We start from the raw sequence: 25,155 nt of genomic DNA on the forward strand, positions 1-25,155 counted from the left end.
GAACGAAGAGGTGAGGCAGCACGTGCCACTCCTGCGGCGGCTCCTGGCCACACCGTCCACACCCATGTCGTTCCACTCTGGTGGTACTTGGACATCTGTTGAAGGTGGTAGTGGGAGGAAGGGCTGCCACCAGGCAGGATGTAGCAGGTGACGCCCAGTGGCAGGACTGGTGTCCTCATAGCCCACGGTCCTCAGGAAGGGGCTCAGCACCAGTGGGCGGGGTGTGCTGAGGCTGGACAGGTGCCCATCTTTCTCCATGGAGTAGAGAAGATGGAAGTTCCCACACAGGAAAAGAAACAAGGTGACCCCAGAAGACTTGAGCCTCCGGAAATTTATCTATCTTAGAAAAAGCACACTAACTGGGTGCGAGTAGCTCACACCTATAATCTTAACTACTCGGGAGGCTGACATCTGAGGATCACAGTTTGAAGCCAGCCCAGGCAGGAATATCTGTGAGACTCTTATCACCAATTAATCGCCAAAAAGCTGGAAGTGGAGCTGTGGCTCTAGTGGTGAAGTGCTAGTCTAGAACAAAAAGGCTTAGAGACAGCGCTTAAACCCTGAGTTCAAGCCCCAGGATCGGGGGCTGGGAAGGTGGCTCAGTGGTAGAGCGCTTGCCTTGCATGCCTGAGGCCCTGGGTTCGATTCCTCAGTACCACATAAGCAAAAAGAAAAAAGCCGGAAGTGGCACTATGGCTCAAGTAGTAGAGCACTAGCCTTGAGCTGAAGAGCTGAGGGACAGCGCCCAGGCCCAGAGTTCAGGCCCACGACTGGACCCAAAAAACAAACAAACAAACAAGCCCCAGGATCGGCATCCACACAAAAGATTTGTGTGGATTTCAGATTTGTCTGCCATGGCTGACTCTAAACTTCCTGAATAGCTAGAATTATAGGCGCGAGCTACCAGTGGCCTGTTAATTCTTAGAAAATCTGGATTTTTGTTTAAGCTGTGATCATGTTAATGTATATTTTGGGATTTTTTTCAGCTCACTCCTGTCTACTAACATGGAAGAAGTGACCAGGCCAGTCTCTGGGGCAGAGCTGGAGGACAGCGTCCCCCACGCCCCCACCATGGAGGACCGTAAGGAAGCCACGCCACATGTCAACACCCTGCCACGGGCTGGCCCATCTACCAAGTTCTTTTTCTTTTCTCAGAGCAAGAGGTTATATTACTGGTTTTAGTTGAAAGGATAAATTGTGGCTCAGAATTTTGGAAGTGGCAGACTGTAATTTTCTAGTTTCCAGCATCACCACTGAGAAATCAGATGACATTTTTATCACAGTCCTGAATATGATCTATTTTTATTTCTTTTCCTGATTTTTCTTTTGAAAATTTCTGATGATCTGAAATTTTTCTGAGATGTCCTTGATTTGGATCTTGTGCTGGGTTCCAGGCAGCCATTCCTGTCTGAAAACTTGTTTCCCACACACAGCACCTTTCCTGGCTTGGTGGGGAGGGAGTGTCAGCACACCCCTCACCCCACCTCACCCCCTCCCCACCCCAACCTTCCATCTCCCATGGGAGGGGCTGCCCCTCAGCCCCATCTCCCTTCTCTGTCCTCCCTGCCCTGGGCTGAGACCTTTTTAAATGATTTACCAACCATTTCTGCAGAGAGGCTGAAGATCTAGAGATCAGCCCAGTAAACAACTTGATATGTTTTGCTAGAAGTTTGTAGTGATTTTTTTTTTTATGTGTACAGGCTGGTCCTGGGGCTTGAACTCAGGCCAGGCCTGGGTATTATCCCTGAGCTTTTGTGCTCAGGCTAGCAATCTACCACTTAAGCCAGAGCCCAATTTCTGGCTTTTTTTTTTTTGGTAATTAATTGGAGATAAGAGTCTCATAGACTTTACTGGCCCAGGCTGACTTTGACCCTCAATCCTTAGATCTCAGCCTCTTGAGCCGCTAGGATTGATTATAGGCATGAGTCATTGGTGCCCAGCTGCAATGATATTCTGTGAATAAATGTGTGTGCCAGTCCTGAGGCTTCAATTTAGGACCTGGGTGCTGTCTCAGCTCTTTTTGCTCAACTCTACCACAGTTCCACTTTGTTTTCTGGTGGTTAATTGAAGATAAGAGTCTTACAGACTTTCCTGTTTGTCTGGTTTTGAACCACAATCCTCAGATCTCAGCCTTCTGAGTATCTAGGATTACAGGCATGAGCTACTGACACCCGGCTTATAATGGTTGTTTGGGGTTTTTTGTTTTTGTCAGTCATGGGGCTTGAACTCTGGGCCTGGGTGCTGTCCCTGAGCTCTTCAACTCAAAGCCAGCACTCTACCACTTGAGCCACAGGGCCACTTACAGTTTTCTGGTGGTTTCATTGGTGATAAGAGTCTCACAGTCTGGTGCCAGTGGCTCACACCTGTAATCCTAGCTACTCAGGAGGCTAAGATCTGAGGATTGAAGCCAGCCTGGGTAGGAAAGTCATTCAGACTCTTAGGTACAATTAGCTACTAAAAAGCTGAAAGTGGAGCTGTGGATCAAGTGGCAGAGTGCTAGCCTTGAGTGAAAAAACTCAGGAACAGTGCCCAGGCCCTGAGTTCAAGCCCTAGGACCCAAACACATACAGATACAAAAGAAAGCAAAGCCGAAAGTATTTCAATGTCCATTTAAAATGGCAATAACAAACTGCTGCCAGTCACAATGTGTGACCTCACTGGAGGTCGCTGTGGCCTCTAGAAACTCCCCTTTATGCACAGGAAACAACACAGGGCAGGCCACCTCTCAAAAGAGTCCTGGAGACCCAAGTCCCCAGCCCACTCTGCTGTCCACTCTTGCCATCCCTTTGAGCTGCTCAGACTTAAACGTTTGGTCAGCAGTGTATTTTAACTGTGGCCTTCATTTCTAGAACATCCTGAGCAAGAGGATCCAGAGGTTGAGGTGGAAACGCTTCCCAGGGGAGCTGAGATGGCCGTGGGCCCCCGACCCTGTGGGTAATGCATCGGGGGCACAGTTGCACATTGGGGTATGGGAACAGCAGAGGTGCTGGGCTCCACAGATGGCATGAGCAGTGGCTCCTGTCTTTTTTATTCCAAGTTCAGCGAAGGAGCCGGGAGCTGACACAGAGCAGACGAAGACAAGCATCAAAGACAGAATCCAGGCGCTCCGCCTGCGCCAGACCTTGGAGCTCCTGGATGAGATGCAGGAAGAGAAGGACTTCTCCATTCAGAGGACAAGGTAAGCTGCCAGCCCAGGGTCCGGGCCTCTCCCACTGCATCCCTGGGAGCTCCACGAGGGGCAGGCCTGCCAGAGTCCACCCCACCGTGGCCCGTCAAGCCCCATGGTCATGGTGCCCTCAGCCTCAGCTCCCTTCTCCCTCCCTCAGTCTATCAAGTTCTGAGCCCTTAGCTGTGTCTGGTCCCCAGCAGGCCAGTCAGGTGTGGTGAGGCTCTCACAGGCAGCCTCCTGCCTCCTGGGTTCCTGCTGGGCCTGGTCTGCATGGTTTATGCTGCCTTCTCCCGGTAACCTGGCCGCAGCTGTGCGGGGCATGTCCCCAGTAGGGAGAGACATCCCGAACCTAGAGGAAAGGCAGCAATTCCCAGGCAGCTGGCCTGGCTCACCACGGCAGACGACAACATTCACCCTGGCCCAAGGCCATGCAGGCCTACTGCAGGGTCACGACTCTTCATTCTGAGACTGGACACACGTGCTTCTGCACGAACCCAGATGCAAATCTATTACCAGAGGAGACTGCACGCCTCATCCTCAGCACCAGTGACCGGAGGGGACTACATGTGTCCTCCTCGGCACCTTGGCTGAAGTTCATCCTCCAGTGTCCCTTAGATCTCATGCTCTGCCTTGCATTCTGTCACTTTTAGCCGAGGGAAAAGACAAATACAGAAGCTTACTTCTCCTCCAGGGCACAGGACGATGCTTTGTTCTGTTCTAGAACGTGACAAGGATCTGTGGTCCAAGTGGTCTCAGGCCTGAGCTCTTCTGAGTAGATCCAGGCAAACTCTGTTGCCCTCAGCAGCCCAGGGTTGCTGCCTCTGGGGCTCCACAGCTGACCCCTTTGGCCAGGCTTTCAGAACATTGGTGAACGAGACCCTCTGCCCTGGGTCCCACCTCTCCCACTGCCCCCTTCTACTGGCACTGGGAACTTACCCTCCCAATTCTCAATCACCTTTCCAGAGAGGAGCTGAGCGCCTGCCGCCAGCGGATGAGCCTGCTCAGCAAACAGCAGAAGAACATGGCAGCCCAGACCGCCCTGGAGAGGGAGAACAACAACATGTAGGTTGCCTGTGGGTGGGCTCGTGAGGCAGGCCCAGGGGTGACTTAGGGGCGTCAGGGGGCCTGCAGGGCTGAGAGGGCATCAGGGCCCTGGTGGGGTTTGGGGGCTGGAGGACCTGGAAGTGTCAGGGGACTTGGGGTTGTTGGGGCCCTGGGGGCCAGGGCCTGTGCCATGAGCCTCTCTGTTTACTCACTGGGCTGTGCTGTTCACGCACTGTGTTCGGGCAGGCCAGGAAGCAGGCAGCATACTCCAGCAAGGGGCACAGACAAGGCAGTGAACAAGGCTGGGCCCACGCAGCTCATGCAGGGGCAGTGCCAGCTCTAGTGGCTGTGATGGGACTGTAAACCCACTAATTCTGTGGGGTGCTGCAGCCCCATGTCCACAGAGGACCCCAGACCCGACCAGTGGCTGGGGCCACTTCTCTGCACCCACAGATGCAGTGGGGTCCCATCCACAGAGTGCCATGGTGCTCTTCCCATTGCTGAGGCCCCGCCCAAGCCACTCATAAGATAGTCACATCCAGGGACTGACCGCCGCCCTGTGGGAGGGTTTCAGGATGGAGGAGAAAGTGAGGGTTCAGAGCAGCTCAGCACAGAGGGGCCAGCCAGGGTTTGGGGGAGTGCGCTGGGGTCTTTCCTGGGTCTGAGGCCTCCAGGGCTTACTGTTCCGAGGGTGGCCCCTGGCAGCAGGAGAGAGGGGGCTCCCTGGCAAGGCCCCGCCTTGGCCCCTGCCATGGGCCATACCCTCTGCCTCTGGCCAGTCTGGTGGTGGACTTGGCTCCTGAAAGTTAGAAGCCCTGGAGGCACCAGGCTCCCCCACCCATCTCTTGGTACAATGAAGGTGCTGCCCAGAGGCCCACCTGGCCCTATGCTCTGTGCGCAGGGCAGCTGTGGGCCGTCTCCAGGCTGCATCCAGGCGCCTGCACACAGAGCTGGAGAACGAAGAAGCCCTGCAGTCGAGGGTCACAGCCACATTGAAGGAGAACCAGTAAGCTGGGCATTGCCCTGGAGGAGCGAACTAGGATGCAGAGCCCAGGGCAGCTGGTGGGCCAATTCCTAGCATGGGGTGGAGAGACCCTAAAACCCCAGCGCTGCTCTTCGCCTCCAGCCGCTCAGCAGTGAAGAGGTGGTGCATGGGGGGGGGGGCCCACGGGGGAGGGTCCTTCTTCACCTCCAGCCACTCAGCAGTGAAGAGGTGGTGTGGGGGGGGCACGGGGAGGGTCCCTCTTCACCTCCAGCAGCTCAGCAGTGAAGAGGTGGTGCGTGGGGGGGGGGCCCCCACGGGGGAGGGTCCTTCTTCACCTCCAGCCACTCAGCAGTGAAGAGGTGGTGTGGGGGGGGGGGGGCACGGGGAGGGTCCCTCTTCACCTCCAGCAGCTCAGCAGTGAAGAGGTGGTGCGCGGGGGGGGGGGGGGCCCACGGGGGAGGGTCCTTCTTCACCTCCAGCCACTCAGCAGTGAAGAGGTGGTGGGTGAGGAGGCACGGGGGAGGGTCCCTCTTCACCTCCAGCCGCTCAGCAGTGAAGAGGTGGTGCGTGGGGGGGGGGGGAGGCCACGGGGGAGGGTCCCTCTTCACCTCCAGCCGCTCAGCAGTGAAGAGGTGGTGGGTGAGGAGGCACGGGGGAGGGTGCTCCTGTCCATCCGGGTTCTCCCAGGCCTTTGAGTCTCCTGTGCCTACCTGTCCTTGATGGACACCTGCCTGGCACAGACTACTTCCCCTCCCCACCGGCCAGCATCAGGCCTGGCAAGACCCCCAGTGATCCAGTCTGCATTGACTGCCATGAGCATTCATTTACTTTAAGAAAAATAAATAGGGGCTGGGAAGTTGGCTCAGTGGTAGAACGCTTGCCTTGCATGCCTGAGGCCCTGGGTTCCATTCCTCAGCACCACATAAGCAAAAAGAAAAAAGCCGGAAGTGGCACTGTGGCTCAAGTGGTAGAGCACTAGCCTTGAGCTGAAGAGCTGAGGGACAGTGCCCAGGCCCAGAGTTCAGGCCCCACGACCGGACCCCCCCAAAAAGAAAGAAAGAAAGAAAAAAAAATAACTAAATAAAGGCTGGGAATGTGGCTTAGTGGTGGAGTGCTTGCCTTGCACACATGAAGCCCTAGGTTTGATTCCTCAGTACCACCTACACAGAAAAGGCCAGAAGTGGAGCTGTGGCTCAAGTGGTAAGAGTGGTAGCCTTGAGCAAAAAGACACTCAGGGACAGTGCCCAGGCCCTATTTTGTTTGAAACAATGTCAAACTTAAAGAAGTGATGCAAAATGGCAGAGAGAGTCCAGGTGTGGTGGCACACACCTATAATCCCAGCACTAAGGAGGCAGAGAGGGCACCCATGATTAAGTTTTCCTGCCTCGCTTCTATCCAGGCAGAGCAAGAAGGGTCCTGCCAGCCAGTGTGTGACCATAGACAGGTGAAATGGGTCTGCCTTGGCTCCTCTCTCTTCTGCTTCACCAGAGGTTCAATCTCCTCGTTTTCAGTCTCTATGTCTATGGTAGACCTTCATCTCTGCCGGCCACCTCGGCCTGTTTCCCTTTGTGCGCCTTCCTTTTCTCGCAGGCTTTAGTCTGGAGCTCTAGCCTTCCCCACTGCCTTCTTCAGCTTCTTTTCCGCTTTGCTGGAGCCAGCTGGGCTGACACACATAGCTCTCCCCCGGCCCCCTCCTCCACCCTCAGTGGAGCCCAGACCTTCGCTGGCACCTTGGTGGGGGCTTGTGCGGTTACAGGGCCCAGCTTATGCCCATGCAGCTATGACCCCGGGGAGTCGGGAAGCAGATGGGGCTGGATTGGATTCCCACCAGGCCAGTTGGTGCTCCCCTGCTCCCCCAACTGTGGGGGACGCATTTCATACCTGCACCCCGCCTGCCTCAGCTGCACCCCACAGGGACCTCTGTGATGACAGTTCTCAAAGGAGGAGAGCCAGGGGCTGACACCATTTAATAAAGCAGGAGAGGAGGAGAAATTCCTAACTCAAGCAAGGGTGTTCACCTGATGCATAGGCAGGCAGAGCCCTCTGCTTAACTCTCTGAAGGCCAGGAACACCCGTGGTGCTCATCTAGCGCACAGAGGCCAGACCTGTGTTATCAGCGCGTGCCTGGGCTGCACTAGCCCCTAGGCCGAGACCTTTGCATGGGCAGTCAGTGCGCATGTCACCAGTGTGTCAGCTCTGGGGGTTGGCAGCCCTCCCTGCTAGCTTCTAGAAGCCACTGACACTCACAACTGAGGAGAGGCCTGAGTTTCAGGAAGGACTGTTTGCAGCCTCAGCCCTGTTGCTCCTCATATGAGCTCCTCCCAATTGAAGATGACTCAGGACTAAGTGTAGTGGTTCACGTCTATAATCCCAATTACTCAGGGGGCAGAGATCAGGAGGATCACAGTCTGTGGCCAGTCCAGGCAAAAAGTCATTGAGATTCTGTCTCAGCAAGCAAGCCAGACCTAGTGGTTCAAGCCTCTCATCCTGCCAAGGTGGGAGACATGAATAGAAGGATTGCAATCTGAGGCTGGGCAAAAGGGGGCCTTACCTGAAAAACAACTAAAGTCAAAAGGCCTCAGACTCGTTGTCTGTGTGCACACAGACAATGGATCAGGTCCTGGCCAGCTGCTGGCACTGGGGATGAAGGTGGTTGGAGGTGGGCAGCGGGACCCCACCTCCAGGTGGTGCTGGGCCAAGGGGCACCTTGGAAGAGGGAGATGACCTGTCACAGCTGGTGGTGTCCAACGACCACCCATGTGTTTGGCACCACTTGGCCCAGGCTTTCCCAGGGCCCTAGTATGGAGGCTGCTGGCCACAGGCCCCAGAACCCTTTGCCCCCAGAAACAGCAAGTGCCCTCTCGCTTGCCAGGAACGCCATGTGGCACATTGAGCTCAAGAAGGGGCAGTTTGAGGATGCCCGGAAGTGCGTCCAGGAGGAGGCGGAGGCCAAAGGGAGGCGTCTACAGGCACACACAGCCCAGCAGCTCCACAAGGAGAAGGAGGCCTTGGGGAAGGCAGAGAGAAACAGGCTGCTGCGGACCCGGTGCGTGGCACCCAGCCCTGGCCTGGCTTCTGCCAGTCCCTCCATCTCCACACCAGGGCTGTCTAGGCTTCCCAGGCTCCCTTTCTCCCCCCGACAGGCCATGCTTGCTGGGGCCCAGTGTCCCCAAGCCAGCCACTCCCCGCCACCCGCTCCCTCTTCCTTCCAGGCTCCTCTGCTGGCTCTGAGCCTTGGAGTACTTGGGCTTAGTCCCCCATGCCCCTGCTCAGCCACCCAGCAGCCACCTGGGGGTCCTCCCCATCCCTAGAGCAAACTTCTCTCCTCTACCCCCTCTGGCTTGTGCTATACATTCGTTTCCCACCCTCTACAGATGCCTACCCACCACGATCTGCTGCCCAGGCCAGAGGCCAGCTCTGCCTGACCCTTCCCCCTCCTCCCCAGACCGGGCACATTGCCAGCACTGCTCCCTGCGGGTCTGGGGCCCTGGCTGTGTACACTCAGACTCCTCACCCACACTCCTCGCTGCCCTTGGTCTCTTTACCAGCCTCTTTCCTTACTGATCTCTGCTCAGCCTGGACCAAATGCCACACCAGAGCTCCAGCAGCATCTCCTTTAGCATCTGCTCAGTGTCTCTCAGTCCCAGGCTCCAGCCCTGGGCATGTGTTAGCTGGACCTGGACACAGGAACTGCTCCCAGTGCAGCTCCGAGTACCCAGGGGCTCTGTCTCTGCCATGTCACTGCAGGAAGTCCATGCACCTGCAGCGGGAGCTGGGGCTCAAGCACCAGAAGCTGCTGGAAGACGCCCAGAGGAACCACAAGGTGGCAGTGAAGTTCCTGAAGGCCTCCTTGGGCCGGTGCGTCCCCTTAAAGCTTTGTTAGGGCTCCTCTAAGGAATTTAGGAGTGCCCTCTCTCGCTTTGTTTTGAAAACCCCCAGTTTCTAAATCTTTACCACCTCATCATCAGAAACGGACATGTCTGCAGCTTCAGCTCTGACTTGCTGTCTTTGGAAGAGGATTGCAGACAGCGAGGCCCTGGGGAGGGTGGGCCAGCCATGCATCCCCACAGCTGGCCCTGGGCTGGTCAGTGGACACAGCACGGCCTCGGGGAGGAGAGGACAGGCCAGCCACGTGTCCCTACAGCCGGTCCAGGGCTGTGTGACTCCATTTAACCCTCAGTTGGAGTGTGGGCATCTCAGGCCGCTGCCGCTCTGTAATGGCCCACTGCCATTACAATAATGAACCTGCGTTCATTATTCAAAGCATACTTTCCTCCAGGATACGAGAGCAAGAGCAGAAGGAGGAAACTGAGTCCCGAGAGCACATGAAGCGGCGCATGGATGCCGTGCTGGCCCTGAAGAATAACATCACTGCTAACCGGGTGGGTGCTAGCCTCAGCCGCCCCGGGGGGCCCTGCTCCTGGAGCCAGGCCTGTCCTCTGATTCCTGTTGGGCCAGGCAGCCCCGCAGGCTTCATGCCTTGGCTCAGGGGTGGCGGCAGGTGTATGGGCTCAGGGCAGCACACACTCCAGAGCCAGGGACAGGGCCAGGCAGAGGGGGACATGGCACAATGGAAGGTCAGGGCCGAGGGTGCCGTAGGAGAGGGATGGCTGCCCAGCCTCATGGATGGGCCCACACCTGCTCCAGGTCCTGGCCTCCACTTGGAGAGTTGTGAACATTTGTAATCTGTCTACCTGGGACCCCAGGTGTCGCATTGATTTAAGGACAGGCCGGCCTCTGTGTGTGTGTGTGTGTGTGTGTGTGTGTGTGTGTGTGTGTGTGTGTGTGTGTGTGTGTGTGTGTGTTGCACGTGCGCACTGTGTGTATATGTGCTGGACGCTGCTGGAGCTGTGGCTTCAATGTCCCCTTTCCAGGAAACGCTGCGGAAGTTTCAGGCCTGGGGCCAGGCCAGGGCTGAGCTGGCGGAGCAGAAGGCCCAGGCAGAGAAGGAGCTGATCCTAGCACAGGGCGGAGATGCCTTCAGGCACCTCATCCACCAGCACCGGCTCCAGGAGCTGGAGGCTCAGAAGCGGTGAGGCCCACAGTCCCTGCTTGGGCAGTGGTTGCCAGTCTCTGAGTGTTTGATCCTCACAGTGGAGAGAGCTGACCCCTGCCCAGGCCTCCCCACTGCCACTGAGGGATAGGAGAAGAGGGGTGCTCCCCTACCCCCGCCTCCCTCGCCCAGAAGTCCAACCTGCAGGTGCTAAGAAGAGCCTGGCTCCTTCCCCAGGACCTTCGAGGAAGAGCAGAAGCTGCGGAGACTGGAGATAGTCAGCAAGATTTTGAAAGAGGAAGCGAAAGAAGAAAACAGGAAAAAGAAACAACACCGGCCTGCCAAAACCACAGAATGCAGGACTCTGCGAGATAAGACCTGGAACTACATCTCCGACATCTGCGAGGGCAGGGTAGAGCCCGTGACCTCCCATTACCCAGATGAGGTCTGTACCCAAGGGCCAGGAGGGAGGGACGGCTTTGCAGTCCAGGTGTGAAGGAGGAAGCACCTGAGAGCCCCGGGGCCACAGCTCAGGTGTCCCACTAGGCCTCTCTCCACAGCCCTGACAGCCGCCTCTGCTCCGGCTCCCTGCAAGTCCCTCGCCTGGCCCCGGGGGAGCGCAGCCAGCCCTGTGTCCAGCCCACCTCTCCATCCCTCACCAGGGCTGTGCTGTACCAAAGGCTCCAGCAGGCAGTGTCCCCTGGGGGTGACAGCTCTAATCTACCTCCCCCTAGAGTGTGGGATTGCCTGGTGTGTGCCATCTGTGAGCTCCTCCAGGTGTCTTGGCATCAGAGGAGTCCTTTTCCTGTTTCCGGCTCTGTGTATCCCCCTACCAATCCCCTACCTGGTCCTTCACACATCCCTCCTCTAGTGAATATTGCTTGCTCCCACACATGTACCTTGTCCTCTCTCTGGAAGGCCTTCCCTGAGTCCAGTGTGGCGTCACCCTGAGTCTCTGCACTGTGGCCTCAGCCTGTTTTTCTGTTATGGTGCCCACTGCAGAGCAGCAGAGCCAGAGCAGTCAGATGAGGCCTGAGCCCCCAGCCAGTCCTAGGGACCCAGTGACAGCTGTCCTCCCAGAGCTGGCACAGGGCTTTGCCAGGGCCTGGAGTGTGACTGGCATGCACCCATGGAGGGATGCAGTATGCCCATCACTCAGTGTGTCCCCTAATGGAAACATGGTAGGTACCTTGTAGATGATGATGTGCAAAAGCATGTCGTGTACAAACGTCAGCATGTCACATTCTAAGTGGCACAGTGCCCTTGTCTCAGAGGAGCTGCCTGAACTGTATGCAACTGTGAGGGTCCTGAGCCAGGGCCCCAGGAGCTTATCTGTTCATCTTCTGCTCATCTGCCTGTCCTCTTCCCAACACTGAACATGCCTTGCTGCTCTCTTGCCTGCAGGAGCCTGAGGATGAGCCCCCCAAGCACTTGTGGCTCTCGAAAACCCTCTCCACCGAGTGTTTGCAGGTGGACCTTGAAGCCCTCAACATTCAGGAGGAGGTCCTGGCTGAGCCAGAGATCCCTGGGCTCTGGAGCGAGGACTATAAGCCGTACCAGGTGCTGGCCTTCCTCTGCCTCCGAGCTGCCTTTCCCCTTGCTGCTGTTTGTCCACTCCCCCACTTCCCCTCCTAGAGCCCTCGGAGCTGGCCCTGTGTGGCTCACTACTCTCCTGGCTGCTCAGCTCCAGTCCTGAGCCTCGGGCCTCAGGGTAGGACAGGAAAGGGAGGGTCCCTCCTCACTCTGCTCACTGTCAGGAAAAGACATGAGCTCACACTTCCTTTGAAAGCCTATTTCTGGAAGCATGCCCTGTACAGAGCCCGGTCCTCCCCTGCTGGGGCTCCATCCTCCACTCAGTCGCAGCCATTTGGAAGCAGAGGACAGGATAAGGCTGGACTGGCCGCCCCACTCTAAACCCAGCAGGACACAGTGGACATGGTCAGGCACCAGGCACTCTCCACCACGAAGTACCAGAGGAAAGGCCAGCTGGTGGCCAGGCAGGGACAGTCATCAGAAGGAAAGCCTCGGGGCAGTTTTCCACTGCTGCTGACCCAGTTGCTGGCCTCAGGTGTCCTGGTGGCTGTGCATCTGGCCCAGACTGGACTTTCACTGACATTACTACTTGAGGAAATTGTTCTCTGTAGAACTTTCCAGAAACCTTATTCTTACTCTGCAATCTAGAACATTCCTCTCTGCCATTACTTCCCTAAAACTTGCCTGAGTCCTCCTGTTTCTGCCCTTTTTCCTTTTTTTTTTTTTTTTCCTCCAAAGCATGGGATCTCTGCCTGGCCTGTGACCCAAAACAAAGCCATGGCCTGTGGCAGACAGAGCCCAGAGTACTGAGCCCTTCCCTGCTTTGCTTAGCCCTGCACATGGCCAGGTGCTGGGCCTTGAGTGGGCACAGGCCTCTGCCTCTGTGACCCCCAGGTGCCCAAGGAGGAGGTGGACCAGAAGCCCGTGGGTGGGACCAAGATGGACCGGGACATCCTGGCCCGCACCATGGAGCAGCTGCGCAGCGGGATCATCCACAAGCAGGTAGTGTCCGGCCGGGAGTTCAAGGGCCGGCCCTTCAACAGCAAGCCTGAGGTCATCCACTTCAAGGTGAGTGGCTCCCTGGTCAAGGGGGAAGCGCTTTGCCCCCCATCCTGCCTTTGACCAACCCTTTTGCTTTGACTTAGGGAACCCGAGGCTAGCAAGCAAGGGCTGGGGCAGACACCCTAAGGATGAGGAAGTGCCAGCCTCCTCCTCCTTCCTCGGGCCTAGGGGCCTCTGGGGAAGGACAGGTGGCCAGGTAGTCGCCTGCCAGGCAGTGTCTGCTAGGCAGATTCCAGCTCCACGTGAGGCAGTCTGCAGGGTGGGTGTTCAGGGTGGGTCTGCAGAGGTGGCTGAGGCTGAGACGGGTCACCTGAGCTTCCGTTCTCACTCCTACATGCCAGGCCCCACAAAACCTCATCCTGGAGCCCTGGTGTGGATGGTGAGATTCTCACCATGTCCTTCAGGCCTCCTGGGGGCCCTCAGTTCATGGAAACCTGGGGAATGTGTACCTGGGGACCTCTCTCTGGTTAGCATGGGCACACAAGCCAACCCAGAACTCATTCCCCCACGCGGAGCCCATTCCCCAGCCTGCTCTGAGGCTGCAGCCCAGGGCCTGGGTCACTGCTGAGCCTCTATCTGCAGGACTTCGATGTTGGCAAAGTGTACAAGAAGAAGATCACTTTGATAAACGCCACCTACACCATCAACTACTGCAAGCTGGTGGGTGTGGAGGAGACCCTGCGGGACTTCATCTACATCGAGTGAGGCCGAGTCCCATGGAACCTGAGCATAGGGCGGGTGGAGCTTCCATGAGGAGTTGAGATTCTGGAGCTGAACTCACGGAGGCCAGGTCTGACATGCAGGCCGCCTGCTCACTGCCCCCTTGGGCGGGCGGCGTCAGGGCGTGCTCCCGGCAGCTAGCATCTTCTCAACTGGGATGCGTTTGAGATCCTTACTGGGCTGTAACTTTGTCTTCCTCCCTGCCCCAATTTTTTGTTCTCTTCCTCGTCTGCCTTTGTCTTCCTTGTCTTTTGTATTCTCTTCGTGTCTGGCATGAAGTCTGCTACTTCTTCCTCTTTTGTCTTTTCTGTGGCTCTCTCTTAGCTCTTATGTCTCAGCCTCTGGCCTTAGCTTACTTTTGGTCCTTTGAGACAGTCTCACTGTGTAGCTCAAGCCAGCCTCAAACTTAATCCTCTGCCTCTTCAGTGCCACACTTGGCCTTGGACTTTTTTTTTTTTGGTCATGGGGCTTGAACTCTGGGCCTGGGCGCTGTCCCTCAGCTCTTCAGCTCAAGGCAAGCACTCTACCACTTGAGCCACAACACCTCTCCCGGTTTTCTGGTGGTTAAGGTAGTTAATTGGAGATAAGAGTTTCACGGACTTTCTTGCCTGGGCTAGCTTGGAACCGCAATCCTCAGACCTCAGCCTCCTGAGTAGCTAGAATTACAGATGTGAGCCACTGGTGCCCAGCTTTGGCCATGGCTTTTAAGGAAGCTTTGTTGTTTCTTCCTTCCTTGTCTGTGCCAGGCTTCATGGACACTTTTTTTTGCTGTGTAGTTCAGGTTTCCTTGAACTTGCCCTCCTGCCTCCACCTCCTGGGGCTATAGATATGTACTACCCAGCCCAGGAAGGTTTGGCGGCCCAGCATCAATTTTAAATTTCTAGTCTGAGATCGCTCACTTCCATTAGTGTGTGACCCTAACACCCCCAGTGTGCAGGTCCAGAGCCCCTTCCTCCCTGCCAGCATCGTCCTGAGGCCGCTGCTCTAGGGTTGAGCCCCTGATGACCCCTCTTATGAGCAGCACAGCCAGCAGGAGTCCCAGAGTATCTGTTCTCTTGGGAACTACAAGGAAGCCAGCCACAGGATCTTCTTTCCCTCCCTCTTCCTTGCTGTTTTCCAGAATCTTCTAGCTGGCCACAGAGGCCCATGTGGAGAGAGTTACTATAAATTGGTATTTATTTTCTCTGGCTTCTGGTCCTGCTGAGTCATGTGGGCTCCTGGAGGGTGGACATGTGTGTGCACATATAGACATTACATACATATACGCATGCTCGCACACACATGCACACACATGCATACACATTCATTCATATCCCTCCCTCCAGGTGAGGTGTCAGCTACCCAACTCCCCTCCCCAGATCAAGATTAGAATTTCCCTCAACACCTGGAGGGCATCATTATTCATTTATTCCTGGAATTTTTTTTTTTAGTCAGTCCTGGGGCCTGAACTCAGGGCCTGAGCTTCTTTTGCTCAAGAGCAGCACTCTACCACATGAGCCACAACGCCCCCTCCAGCTTTTTCTGTGTTTGTGGTACTGAGGAATGGAACCCAGGGCTTCATGCTTGCTAGGCAAGCACTCTACCACTAAGCCACATCCCCAGCCCCTCCATGGATTTTTTTGAGGTACTGGATTGAGCTCAAGGGCTTGAGCCTGTTATCTAGATGCTCTACCACATGAGCCATGCCTCCATGTCCTTTTTTCATTGTTTTTTTTTTTTGGTTCCAGTCGTGGGGGCTGAACTCTGGGTCTGGGCGCTGTCCCTCAGCTCTTCAGCTCAAGGCTAGTGTTCTACCACTTGAGCCACAGCGCCACTTCCGGCTTTTTTCTTTTTGCTTATGTGGTGCTGAGGAATCGAACCTAGGGCCTCATGCGTGCAAGGCAAGCGCTCTACCACTGAGCCACCTTCCCAGCCCCTCATTGGTTATTTTCAAGGTAAGGTCTTGCTTTATCCTAGGCCAGTCTGGCCTGCTGTCTTCCAATTTGTACTTCCTGGTGTTACTGGGGATGGCAGGTGTATACCACTACAGCCAGCCATCATCCTCCCCTGTAGCTGGAATAGCAGGTATGTGCCACTGCACCTAGCCATTGCTTGAGAGAAGTCTCACAGGCTTGTTTGTGCACAGGATGGCCTCCTACCACAATCCCCCAATCTCTGCCTCCCAAATAGGTAGGACTGCAAACCCAGACCTCTGTGTCCAGCTTCATGGTGCCTCTCGAGCCACACGTTCAGATCATACCAGCTTTGCGATGCCTCAGCCCTCGCTGAGACACCTGGCAGTTGCTGGGAATGTCCTCCAGGCTCCTGGCTTCTTCTGCTGGGTCTGGTCAGCTGTGAAGTTGCTGACTGCGTGTCTGGTTCCGGCTCTGTGTGTCTCTTTTCTGAGCATCCCAAGCTCTTTGCAGATGCGCTGGCACTTCTTGGCAGTGCAGGCTCTTGTTGCACGGCTGTGATTCTTATGACTTTAGCCATTTTAATTACATGTCTTCTAAAAGCTCCACTTAGCTGTTCCACCCAGCATAGTCTGCAGCTTGGCCTTGCTGCTCGCTGTCTGCTTGTGTGTGCACGCCTCCTGCCGGTGACCTTATGCCCCCCACTGGTGACCTTGAATCCTGCCCTCTCCTGCCAGATGGTTGTGCCCTGGGTTCTGTGGTGGCTACCATCAAAATGTGTTCTCCCCATCAGAAATTCTGATTTCCTTCTGCCTGGGGCATAGGGTTGTGGCCAGCAAAGGATAAATTTCATTGTCCTTGTTTTGTGCCATTACTGGGGCTTGAACTCAAGGCTTAGGTGCTGTCCCTGAGCTTTTTTGTTCAGGGCTAGCACTGTATCACTGGAGCCATAGCTCTACTTCCAGCCTGGGTGGTTAATTGGAGGTACGAGTTTCACAGACTTCTCTGCCCAGGTTGGCTTTGAACTGTAGTCCTTAAACCTCAGCCTCCTGATTAGTTAGGATTATAGATGTGAGCCACCAGTGCCCAACCAGGAGATGTTTTCATATTAAGCTTCTATTTTGTACACTTACAAACACAGCAAATTAGGTAAAATCTAATGTGAGAGACCTTTCCTCGCCCAGGGTCAGCCCCTCCCCAACTGTGCACCTGGCAATGTGGCTGGGGGTCAGGGCCACTCAAAACAAGCATCCCACCTCCTAGATGGTCCTTGCTTTCCAGACACATCCAGAGGTTACTGCAGGGTGGGGATGGGGTCTCCTGCCCCCTGGGGACACTGTGCTCTGTGTGCGGCAGGGAGCACACAGACCCATGGCTGCCCTTGGCCAGGGCACCTGGACGAGGGGAGGAGGGCCCCAAGGGGTCCACCTCCCAGAGCTACTCGGCGCTCACCTAACCCCATGCTACTGTGCTTGCAGCTTTGACCCCCCCGGCCCCATGTCTGCCGGGATGTCCTGCGAGGTCCTGGTCACCTTCAAGCCCATGGTGAGTCAGAGGATGGGCAGCAGCCCTGTCTTGGCTGTTTTGTCCCAGCAGTACCCTGGAAAGCTGCAGGCAGCACAAACGCTTGCTATTGCCTAGCTGGGGCCTCGTTGAGGGGCCTCCAGGGGTGGGCTGGGGTGGGGAGGGACCTCAGCTCGGGGCAGGCAGGCCCAGGCTCAGGCCCAGGCCTCGGTTATACAGTTGCGGCCTACGGACCTGGGTCCATCTCACATAGGTGTATGGTCCATCTCACATAGGTGTATGTGGTTGGTTTTTATTTTTTAGATCAATAAAGATCTGGAAGGAAATGTCTCCTTTTTGGCTCAGACAGGCAGTTTTTCTATTCCACTGAAATGTTCAACAAAGAAATGTTCCGTAAGTTCCAATTTGTATTCACGGTGTTTCTCATAGGAACCCTAGTGAGCTTGTACCCAGGACCGTGGGTACAGACAGGTGGGGAGCTCTGAACTGGGATGCAGGGGGGGGCGGAGCTCTGAACTGGGGTGCAGGGGGGCAGAGCTCTGAACTGGGGTGCAGGGGGCGGAGCTCTGAACTGGGGTGCAGGGGGGCAGAGCTCTGAACTGGGGTGCAGGGGGCGGAGCTCTGAACTGGAGTACAGAGGGGAGGGCAGAGCTCTGAACTGGGGTGCAGAGGGGAGGGCAGAGCTCTGAACTGGGGTGCAGAGGGGAGGGCAGAGCTCTGAACTGGGTTGCAGAGGGGGGGCGGAGCTCTGAACTGGGGTGCTGAGGGGAGGGCGGAGCTCTGAACTGGAGTACAGAGGGGAGGACGGAGCTCTGAACTGGGGTGCAGGAGGGCGGAGCTCTGAACTAGGGTGCAGGGGGGGCGGAGCTCTGAATTGGGGTGCAGGGGGCGGAGTTCTGAACTGGGGTGCAGGGGCGGAGCTCTGAATTGGGGTGCAGGGGCGGAGCTCTGAACTGGGGTGCAGGGGGTGGAGCTCTGAACTGGGGTGCAGGGGGCGGAGCTCTGAACTGGGGTGCAGGGGGGGCAGAGCTCTGAACTGGGGTGCAGGGGGGCAGAGCTCTGAACTGGGCTGCAGGGGGGGCGGAGCTCTGAACTGGGGTGCAGAGGGGAGGGCAGAGCTCTGAACTGGGGTGCAGAGGGGAGGGCGGTGTCCCCTCAGGCTGTGGTTTGGTGACAGCTTGGGTCAGCCTCCAGCCTGGATCTCAGTGGGGTGTGTGAGAGGCTCAGGCCAGAGCTGGACAGCTGCGGGCAAGCCAGCTCCTTGAGGCGCAGGTCTTGGACCCTCTGTGGAGATTTTGGTGTGCCCTGGACACTGGCGGTGTGATTTAGAAATTTTCAAACATGATGAAAAGCAGGAAGAATCACAGGGTGAAATTCTATTCACCACATGTAGTCACCACCCCTGCCATGCTGGCCTCCTTGCCCGCCCACCCCTACCAGCTCCTCAGCCCCTCCGGAGCTCCTTGTCCCAGTAAGCACAGAGCCCTGTGGCTCAGGACATGGCCCCATGCTTGCCCATGAACCGACTGGCGCGGCATAGCCTGCCTGACCCAAGCATGTGGCACATCCCAGGGCGGCTGGGTGTGGCTCAGGCCTCCAGGGACGCAGCTACGATCCGACACAGGATGCCTGGATCCCCAGACACCAAGGCCGACAGCGGCAGCAGGACTCAATCCACTTGCACACATTACACTTCCCGCAACTCATTGCCCGTGGCCTGCCGCACCGAGGAGGGAGATCCTCGAGGCTGGAAGAGAACAAGGAGTTGAGAGGAGTGAAGAATTTGAGGGTGCTCCACACTAAAAATCAACTAAAAGTACCCAGGCTATATCCAAGCACAGCTCTGACCTGACAGACAGATGCGTGTGTGCGTGTGCGTGTGCATGTGCATGTGTATATGTGTGTATGTGTGCTGGGACTGGGACTTGAACATGAGTCCATCCCTGCGTATGCAGTGTGTGGCTCACCCAGAACCTTGTCCACCCTGCCTGGAGCCTCACCCATGCGGAGGAGAGACCAGCTTCCCTGGGGGGTCTCCAGGCTGCAGGTGAAAGCGGGGCCTGGGGCTGTGAGCCACAGCACCTGCAAGGGCTGGCTGGCTCTCCTGCGCTGGCCGCCCTGCTGGCCAGCAGCCACCACCCTGGCTCACTGGCGTCCTTTGGCAGCTGTCTCTCGACAGAGAGCTCATCGACTTTGGCAGCTACACTGTGGGGGAGACCACAACCCAGACCATCACGCTGACCAACACCGGGGGCCTGGGCACCAAGTTCAAGTTCCTCGTGGCATCTGAGAACTATGGCACAGAGGACTATGAGGCCATCCTGAAAATGGTAAGTAGGCCACTGTGGGCCGTTGCCCAATGCTGTGGCTGCCTAGGCCAAGGGTCAGCTGGGCCCCATGTCTCTGCCTGGTGAGGGCAGGGCACTGAGTCGGGGTCCCACACGTGAAGTGGGCTATGAGGGTGCTGACTACCCCACAGGAGGAGCAGAGGAGACCGGAGAACATGAGGGGGACATCGAGGTCCATGGCCTCCGGAATGGTGGATCACGGCATTGTCCCTTCTCAGGCATGTGACGGTGTGGGGGAAACATGGGGACCCCAGGAGCTAAGAGTCTGGGAGACACTGCAGCCTGCCCTGCCCTGGCCAGACCTGCAGTGGCACCAAAGCAGTCAGGGATTTGGTGTCACTCCCAGGAAGGGCTGTGCAGGGCCGGGGTGCCTGGTTGCAGCCTAGGAGAGCCCCTCAGAGTGAGGCCTCTGCCTTCCAGTGAATTGGGGGAGGGACTCCACTCACAAGCCACGAGAAGCCAGGGCTCTGGCCCTCAGTCATGTGGCAGCCAGAAAAAAACCCAGGGGAGGACACATGGCGCTGACGTGTGTGGCCCCACGGCTGAGGGTAGTAGGGAGAGGGCAGATGGGTTTCTGCGGTTAGGGCTGTTGAGGGGTGAGCAGGAAGGTACCAGGTTGGGTCCACCTCGCTGGGGCTGAGGAGGAGCCAGTGAGATCCAGACTCAGAGGCAAGACACAAGGAAAGGTGCAGGGACCAGAAGCCTGGCCAGACACAGCTGTGATGGCCTCCGGGCCAGGGGAAGGCGGTGAGAATGCCGAGTTCCCTTTCAGAGCAGCCTCTTCACCTTCGAGGACAAAAGCATCTACGAGAAGATCGTCACCAGTTTCTCTGAGACACCCTTTGAGGGCTTTGAGTCCGTGGCAGACCTCTCGAGCCGGTGGGACCCGGAGAAGCAAGATGGTGAGGGCCCAGGCAGCCAGAGGGCGGGCACTGCGCAGCCCCAAAGCCCCTCCTGCGTTGATTCCGAGCAGCAGCGGGGGAATTTGGCACAGCAGGGTGCTGGACTGGCTCAGAGCACTGGTATGGGCAGGACAGCCTCCAGGCATGCCCTGCATCCCCCTGGACCCCTCACCCCAGCAGAGCTGGGCAGGGCTTCTGGGAGCCTTCTCCAGGCTTCAGCTTCACCTGATAGTAAACACAGGAAACATCTGTATGCTCGTGTGTGTGTGTGTGTGTGTGTGTGTGTGTGTGTGTGTGTGTGTGTGTGTGTGTGTGTGTGTGTGTGTGTGTGTGGAGCATGGGGTGGATTGACGTGTGCATTCTTCCTGAAACTGGGCACGGGCTTGCTGAGCATGCGCAAGGCCCTGCATTCAGTCCCCAGGACTGGAAAATAACACTGTAAAGAAAACCAACAGCCCTGCGTCGCTGGTGGCTCAGGCCTGTAATCCTAGCTACTCAGGAGACTGAGCGCTGAGGATCGTAGTTCAAAGCCAGGCTGGCCAGGGAAGTCTGTGAGACTTTTTTTTTTTGTCAGTCATGGGGCTTGAACTCGGGGCCTGGGCGCTGTCCCTCAGCTCTTCAGCTCAAGGCTAGGGCTCTACCACATGAACACAGTGCCACTTCCAGTTTTCTGAGTGGTTTATTGGAGGTAAGAGTCTTACAGACTTTCCTGCCAGGGCTGTCTTTGAACTGCGATCCTCAGATCTCAGCTTCCTGAGTAGCTAGGATGACAGGTGTGAGCCACTGGTGCCCGGCACCCTGGTTATTTCTGAGATAGGCTCCCACAAACGTTTTTGCGAGGGCTAGCCTGAAACTGCAGTTTTTCTACTCCCCACGTCCTGAGTAGCCAGGATTACTGGCAGGGCCTAAGTCACCTGATCTCTGGGCACCCTCTTCTGGTCACTTCGTCCCCTGTCAGTCCTTATGCCACCATCTCGCTTGTGGCAGACTGCACACTTCCATATACACTTTAGAAGCTGCTGCTTGATTTCCGGGGGAAGGAAAGCCTGTGTGAGTGTGAGTGTGTAGCTTTGGAGAGTCGACGTGCTGACCTGTCAAGTCTCCCCACAGTCTGGGCATCCAAAGCACCTCGCCCTTCTCAGCAGGGCCCCGTTCAGCTCATGGCCTTCCACCATCTTCCTCTGTTATGCAGTCAGGCAGTCTATTTGGATTTATTTCTAGTATCTCATTTTGTCTTCCAGAAGCTGAGGTGACTCCTGTGGCCAATGGTGCTGGTCCGAATGAGGAGCAGATGGAGATCACACTGGGGGAGGTCGGCCCAGTGCCCGCGCCTGCCCCGCTGCCCCTCCTTATCCACTGGCCCTCCCTCTGATGGGCTAGACCCAGGCAGACCACAGCCAGCACCCTAGCAGCCCCTTCCCCAGGGGAGCTGGGCAGGCTCAGAACAAGACAGTTTCCTGGGTGCAGCTGGCAGTGGGCTGTCCCTGGCCGGACCCCGCAGGCCTTAGGGCCAGGGCTTGTGTGTGACCAGGCCCAGCCAGGGACCAACCCTTGCTGCAAAGTGGCCGTCCTGGCAGTCAGCATGATGCCACCTGCTAACCCATGGCTCCACCCCCACTGTGCAGTTGACTGAGGGGGAAATCGGCCCATTCAGCTCCATCAGAGTGCCCATCATCTTCGCCCCAGCCATCCCGGGAGAGGTGGAGGCCAGGTTCAAGGTCGCATTTAAGAACCCACAGTCACCCACGGTGAGTACTGTGCTACTGGCTGAGAGGCCTGTCCTGTGAGGGAGACTCCAGCCCTGTCCCCCGTGAGGGAGGACTCCACCTGTCTCTGTGAGGGAGGACTCCAGCCCTGTCCCTGTGAGGGAGGACTCCGCCTGTCCTGTGAGGGAGGACTCCACTTGTCCTGTGAGGGAGGACTCCACCTGTCCTGTGAGGGAGGACTCCACCTGTCCCTGTGAGGGAGGACTCCAGCCCTGTCCCTGTGAGGGAGGACTCTACCTGTCCCTGGGAGGGAGGTCTCCACCTGTCCTGTGAGGGAGGACTCCACCTGTCCCTGTGAGGGAGGACTCCAGCCCTGTCTCTGTGAGGGAGGACTCCAGCCCTGTCTCTGAGGGAGGACTCCACCTGTCCTGTGAGGGAGGACTCCACCTGTCCCTGTGAGGGAGGACTCCACCTGACCCTGTGAGGGAGGACTCCACCTGTCCCCTGTGAGGGAGGACTCCACCTGTCCTGTGAGGGAGGACTCCACCTGCCCCTGTGAGGGAGGACTCCACCTGCCCCTGTGAGGGAGGACTCCACCTGTCCCTGTGAGGGAGGACTCCACCTGTCCTGTGAGGGAGGACTCCACCTGTTCCCCGTGAGGGAGGACTCCACCTGTCTCTGTGAGGGAGGACTCCACCTGTCCTGTGAGGGAGGACTCCACCTGCCCCTGTGAGGGAGGACTCCACCTGTCCCTGTGAGGGAGGACTCCAGCCCTGTCCCTGTGAGGGAGGACTCCACCTGTCCCTGTGAGGGAGGACTCCACCTGTCCTGTGAGGGAGGACTCCACCTGCCCCTGTGAGGGAGGACTCCACCTGCCCCTGTGAGGGAGGACTCCACCTGTCCCTGTGAGGGAGGACTCCACCTGTCCTGTGAGGGAGGACTCCACCTGTTCCCCGTGAGGGAGGACTCCACCTGTCTCTGTGAGGGAGGACTCCACCTGTCCTGTGAGGGAGGACTCCACCTGCCCCTGTGAGGGAGGACTCCACCTGTCCCTGTGAGGGAGGACTCCACCTGTCCTGTGAGGGAGGACTCCAGCCCTGTCTCTGTGAGGGAGGACTCCGCCTTTCCTGTGAGGGAGGACTCCACCTGTCTCTGTGAGGGAGGACTCCGCCTTTCCTGTGAGGGAGGACTCTACCTGTCCCTGTGAGGGAGGACTCCAGCCCTGTCCCTGTGAGGGAGGACTCCACCTGTCCCTGTGAGGGAGGACTCCAGCCCTGTCTCTGTGAGGGAGGACTCCACCTGTCCCTGTGAGGGAGGACTCCAGCCCTGTCTCTGTGAGGGAGGACTCCACCTGTCTCTGTGAGGGAGGACTCCACCTGTCCCTGTGAGGGAGGACTCCACCTGTCCCTGTGAGGGAGGACTCCACCTGTCCTGTGAGGGAGGACTCCACCTGTCCTGTGAGGGAGGACTCCAGCCCTGTCTCTGTGAGGGAGGACTCCGCCTGTCCTGTGAGGGAGGACTCCACCTGCCCCTGGGAGGGAGGACTCCACCTGTCCTGTGAGGGAGGACTCCAGCCCTGTCTCTGTGAGGGAGGACTCCGCCTGTCCTGTGAGGGAGGACTCCACCTGCCCCTGGGAGGGAGGACTCCACCTGTCCTGTGAGGGAGGACTCCACCTGTCCTGTGAGGGAGGACTCCACCTGTCCCTGTGAGGGAGGACTCCACCTGTCCTGTGAGGGAGGACTCCACCTGTCTCTGTGAGGGAGGACTCCAGCCCTGTCCCTGTGAGGGAGGACTCCAGCCCTGTCTCTGTGAGGGAGGACTCCACCTGTCCCTGGGAGGGAGGACTCCAGCCTGTCCCTGTGAGGGAGGACTCCACCTGTCCCTGTGAGGGAGGACTCCAGCCTGTCCCTGTGAGGGAGGACTCCACCTGTCCCTGTGAGGGAGGACTCCACCTGTCCTGTGAGGGAGGACTCCACCTGTCCCTGTGAGGGAGGACTCCACCTGTCCCTGTGAGGGAGGACTCCACCTGTCCCTGTGAGGGAGGACTCCACCTGTCCTGTGAGGGAGGACTCCACCTGTCCTGGGAGGGAGGACTCCACCTGTCTCTGTGAGGGAGGACTCCAGCCCTGTCCCTGTGAGGGAGGACTCCAGCCCTGTCTCTGTGAGGGAGGACTGCACCTGTCCCTGGGAGGGAGGACTCCAGCCTGTCCCTGTGAGGGAGGACTCCACCTGTCCCTGTGAGGGAGGACTCCACCTGTCCTGTGAGGGAGGACTCCACCTGTCCCTGTGAGGGAGGACTCCACCTGTCCCTGTGAGGGAGGACTCCACCTGTCCCTGTGAGGGAGGACTCCACCTGTCCCTGGGAGGGAGGACTCCACCTGTCCCTGTGAGGGAGGACTCCACCTGTCCTGTGAGGGAGGACTCCACCTGTCCTGGGAGGGAGGACTCCACCTGTCCCTGTGAGGGAGGACTCCACCTGTCCTGTGAGGGAGGACTCCACCTGTCCCTGTGAGGGAGGACTCCACCTGTCCCTGGGAGGGAGGACTCCACCTGTCCCTGTGAGGGAGGACTCCACCTGTCCCTGTGAGGGAGGACTCCACCTGTCCTGGGAGGGAGGACTCCACCTGTCCCTGTGAGGGAGGACTCCACCTGTCCTGTGAGGGAGGACTCCACCTGTCCCTGTGAGGGAGGACTCCACCTGTCCTGTGAGGGAGGACTCCACCTGTCCTGGGAGGGAGGACTCCACCTGTCCCTGTGAGGGAGGACTCCACCTGTCCTGTGAGGGAGGACTCCACCTGTCCCTGTGAGGGAGGACTCCACCTGTCCCTGGGAGGGAGGACTCCACCTGTCCCTGTGAGGGAGGACTCCACCTGTCCCTGGGAGGGAGGACTCCACCTGTCCCTGTGAGGGAGGACTCCACCTGTCCCTGGGAGGGAGGACTCCAGCCTGTCCTGTGAGGGAGACTCCAGCCTGTCCCCTGTGAGGGAGGACTCCAACTGTCCTGTGAGGGAGGACTCCGCCTGCCCCTGTGAGGGAGGACTCCAGCCCTGTCTCTGTGAGGGAGGACTCCGCCTGCCCCTGTGAGGGAGGACTCTGCCTGTCCCTGGGAGGGAGGACTCCAGCCCTGTCCCCTGTGAGGGAGGACTCCGCCTGTCCTGGGAGGGAGGACTCCACCTGTCCCTGGGAGGGAGGACTCTGCCTGTCCCTGTGAGGGAGGACTCCTCCTGTCCTGTGAGGGAGGACTCCACCTGCCCCTGGGAGGGAGGACTCCGCCTG

At 57.7% G+C, this 25,155-nt stretch overlaps 1 protein-coding gene across 1 annotated transcript in view; it reads left to right on the forward strand.

Moving 5' to 3' along the window:
* Window positions 1–1,005: 1,005 nt before the first annotated feature.
* Cfap74 (cilia and flagella associated protein 74) overlaps window positions 1,006–25,155 on the forward strand; it is a 46,285-nt gene continuing 22,135 nt past the window's right edge. The window contains exons 1-19 of the mRNA XM_042701998.1: window positions 1,006–1,081; window positions 2,850–2,934; window positions 3,038–3,178; window positions 4,133–4,231; window positions 5,115–5,219; window positions 8,071–8,244; window positions 8,946–9,056; window positions 9,478–9,580; window positions 10,073–10,230; window positions 10,429–10,636; window positions 11,605–11,751; window positions 12,619–12,792; window positions 13,369–13,487; window positions 16,877–16,943; window positions 17,226–17,315; window positions 19,088–19,252; window positions 20,043–20,172; window positions 21,414–21,484; window positions 21,798–21,920. Of these exons, the coding sequence (XP_042557932.1) occupies window positions 1,006–1,081; window positions 2,850–2,934; window positions 3,038–3,178; window positions 4,133–4,231; window positions 5,115–5,219; window positions 8,071–8,244; window positions 8,946–9,056; window positions 9,478–9,580; window positions 10,073–10,230; window positions 10,429–10,636; window positions 11,605–11,751; window positions 12,619–12,792; window positions 13,369–13,487; window positions 16,877–16,943; window positions 17,226–17,315; window positions 19,088–19,252; window positions 20,043–20,172; window positions 21,414–21,484; window positions 21,798–21,920 (2,346 nt within the window). The remainder of the gene's footprint in view (window positions 1,082–2,849; window positions 2,935–3,037; window positions 3,179–4,132; window positions 4,232–5,114; window positions 5,220–8,070; window positions 8,245–8,945; window positions 9,057–9,477; window positions 9,581–10,072; window positions 10,231–10,428; window positions 10,637–11,604; window positions 11,752–12,618; window positions 12,793–13,368; window positions 13,488–16,876; window positions 16,944–17,225; window positions 17,316–19,087; window positions 19,253–20,042; window positions 20,173–21,413; window positions 21,485–21,797; window positions 21,921–25,155) is intronic.

The sequence above is a fragment of the Dipodomys spectabilis genome, unplaced genomic scaffold (assembly GCF_019054845.1).
Source record: "Dipodomys spectabilis isolate Male_0828 unplaced genomic scaffold, ASM1905484v1 ptg000299l, whole genome shotgun sequence".
NCBI classification, from domain to species: Eukaryota; Metazoa; Chordata; class Mammalia; order Rodentia; family Heteromyidae; genus Dipodomys; species Dipodomys spectabilis.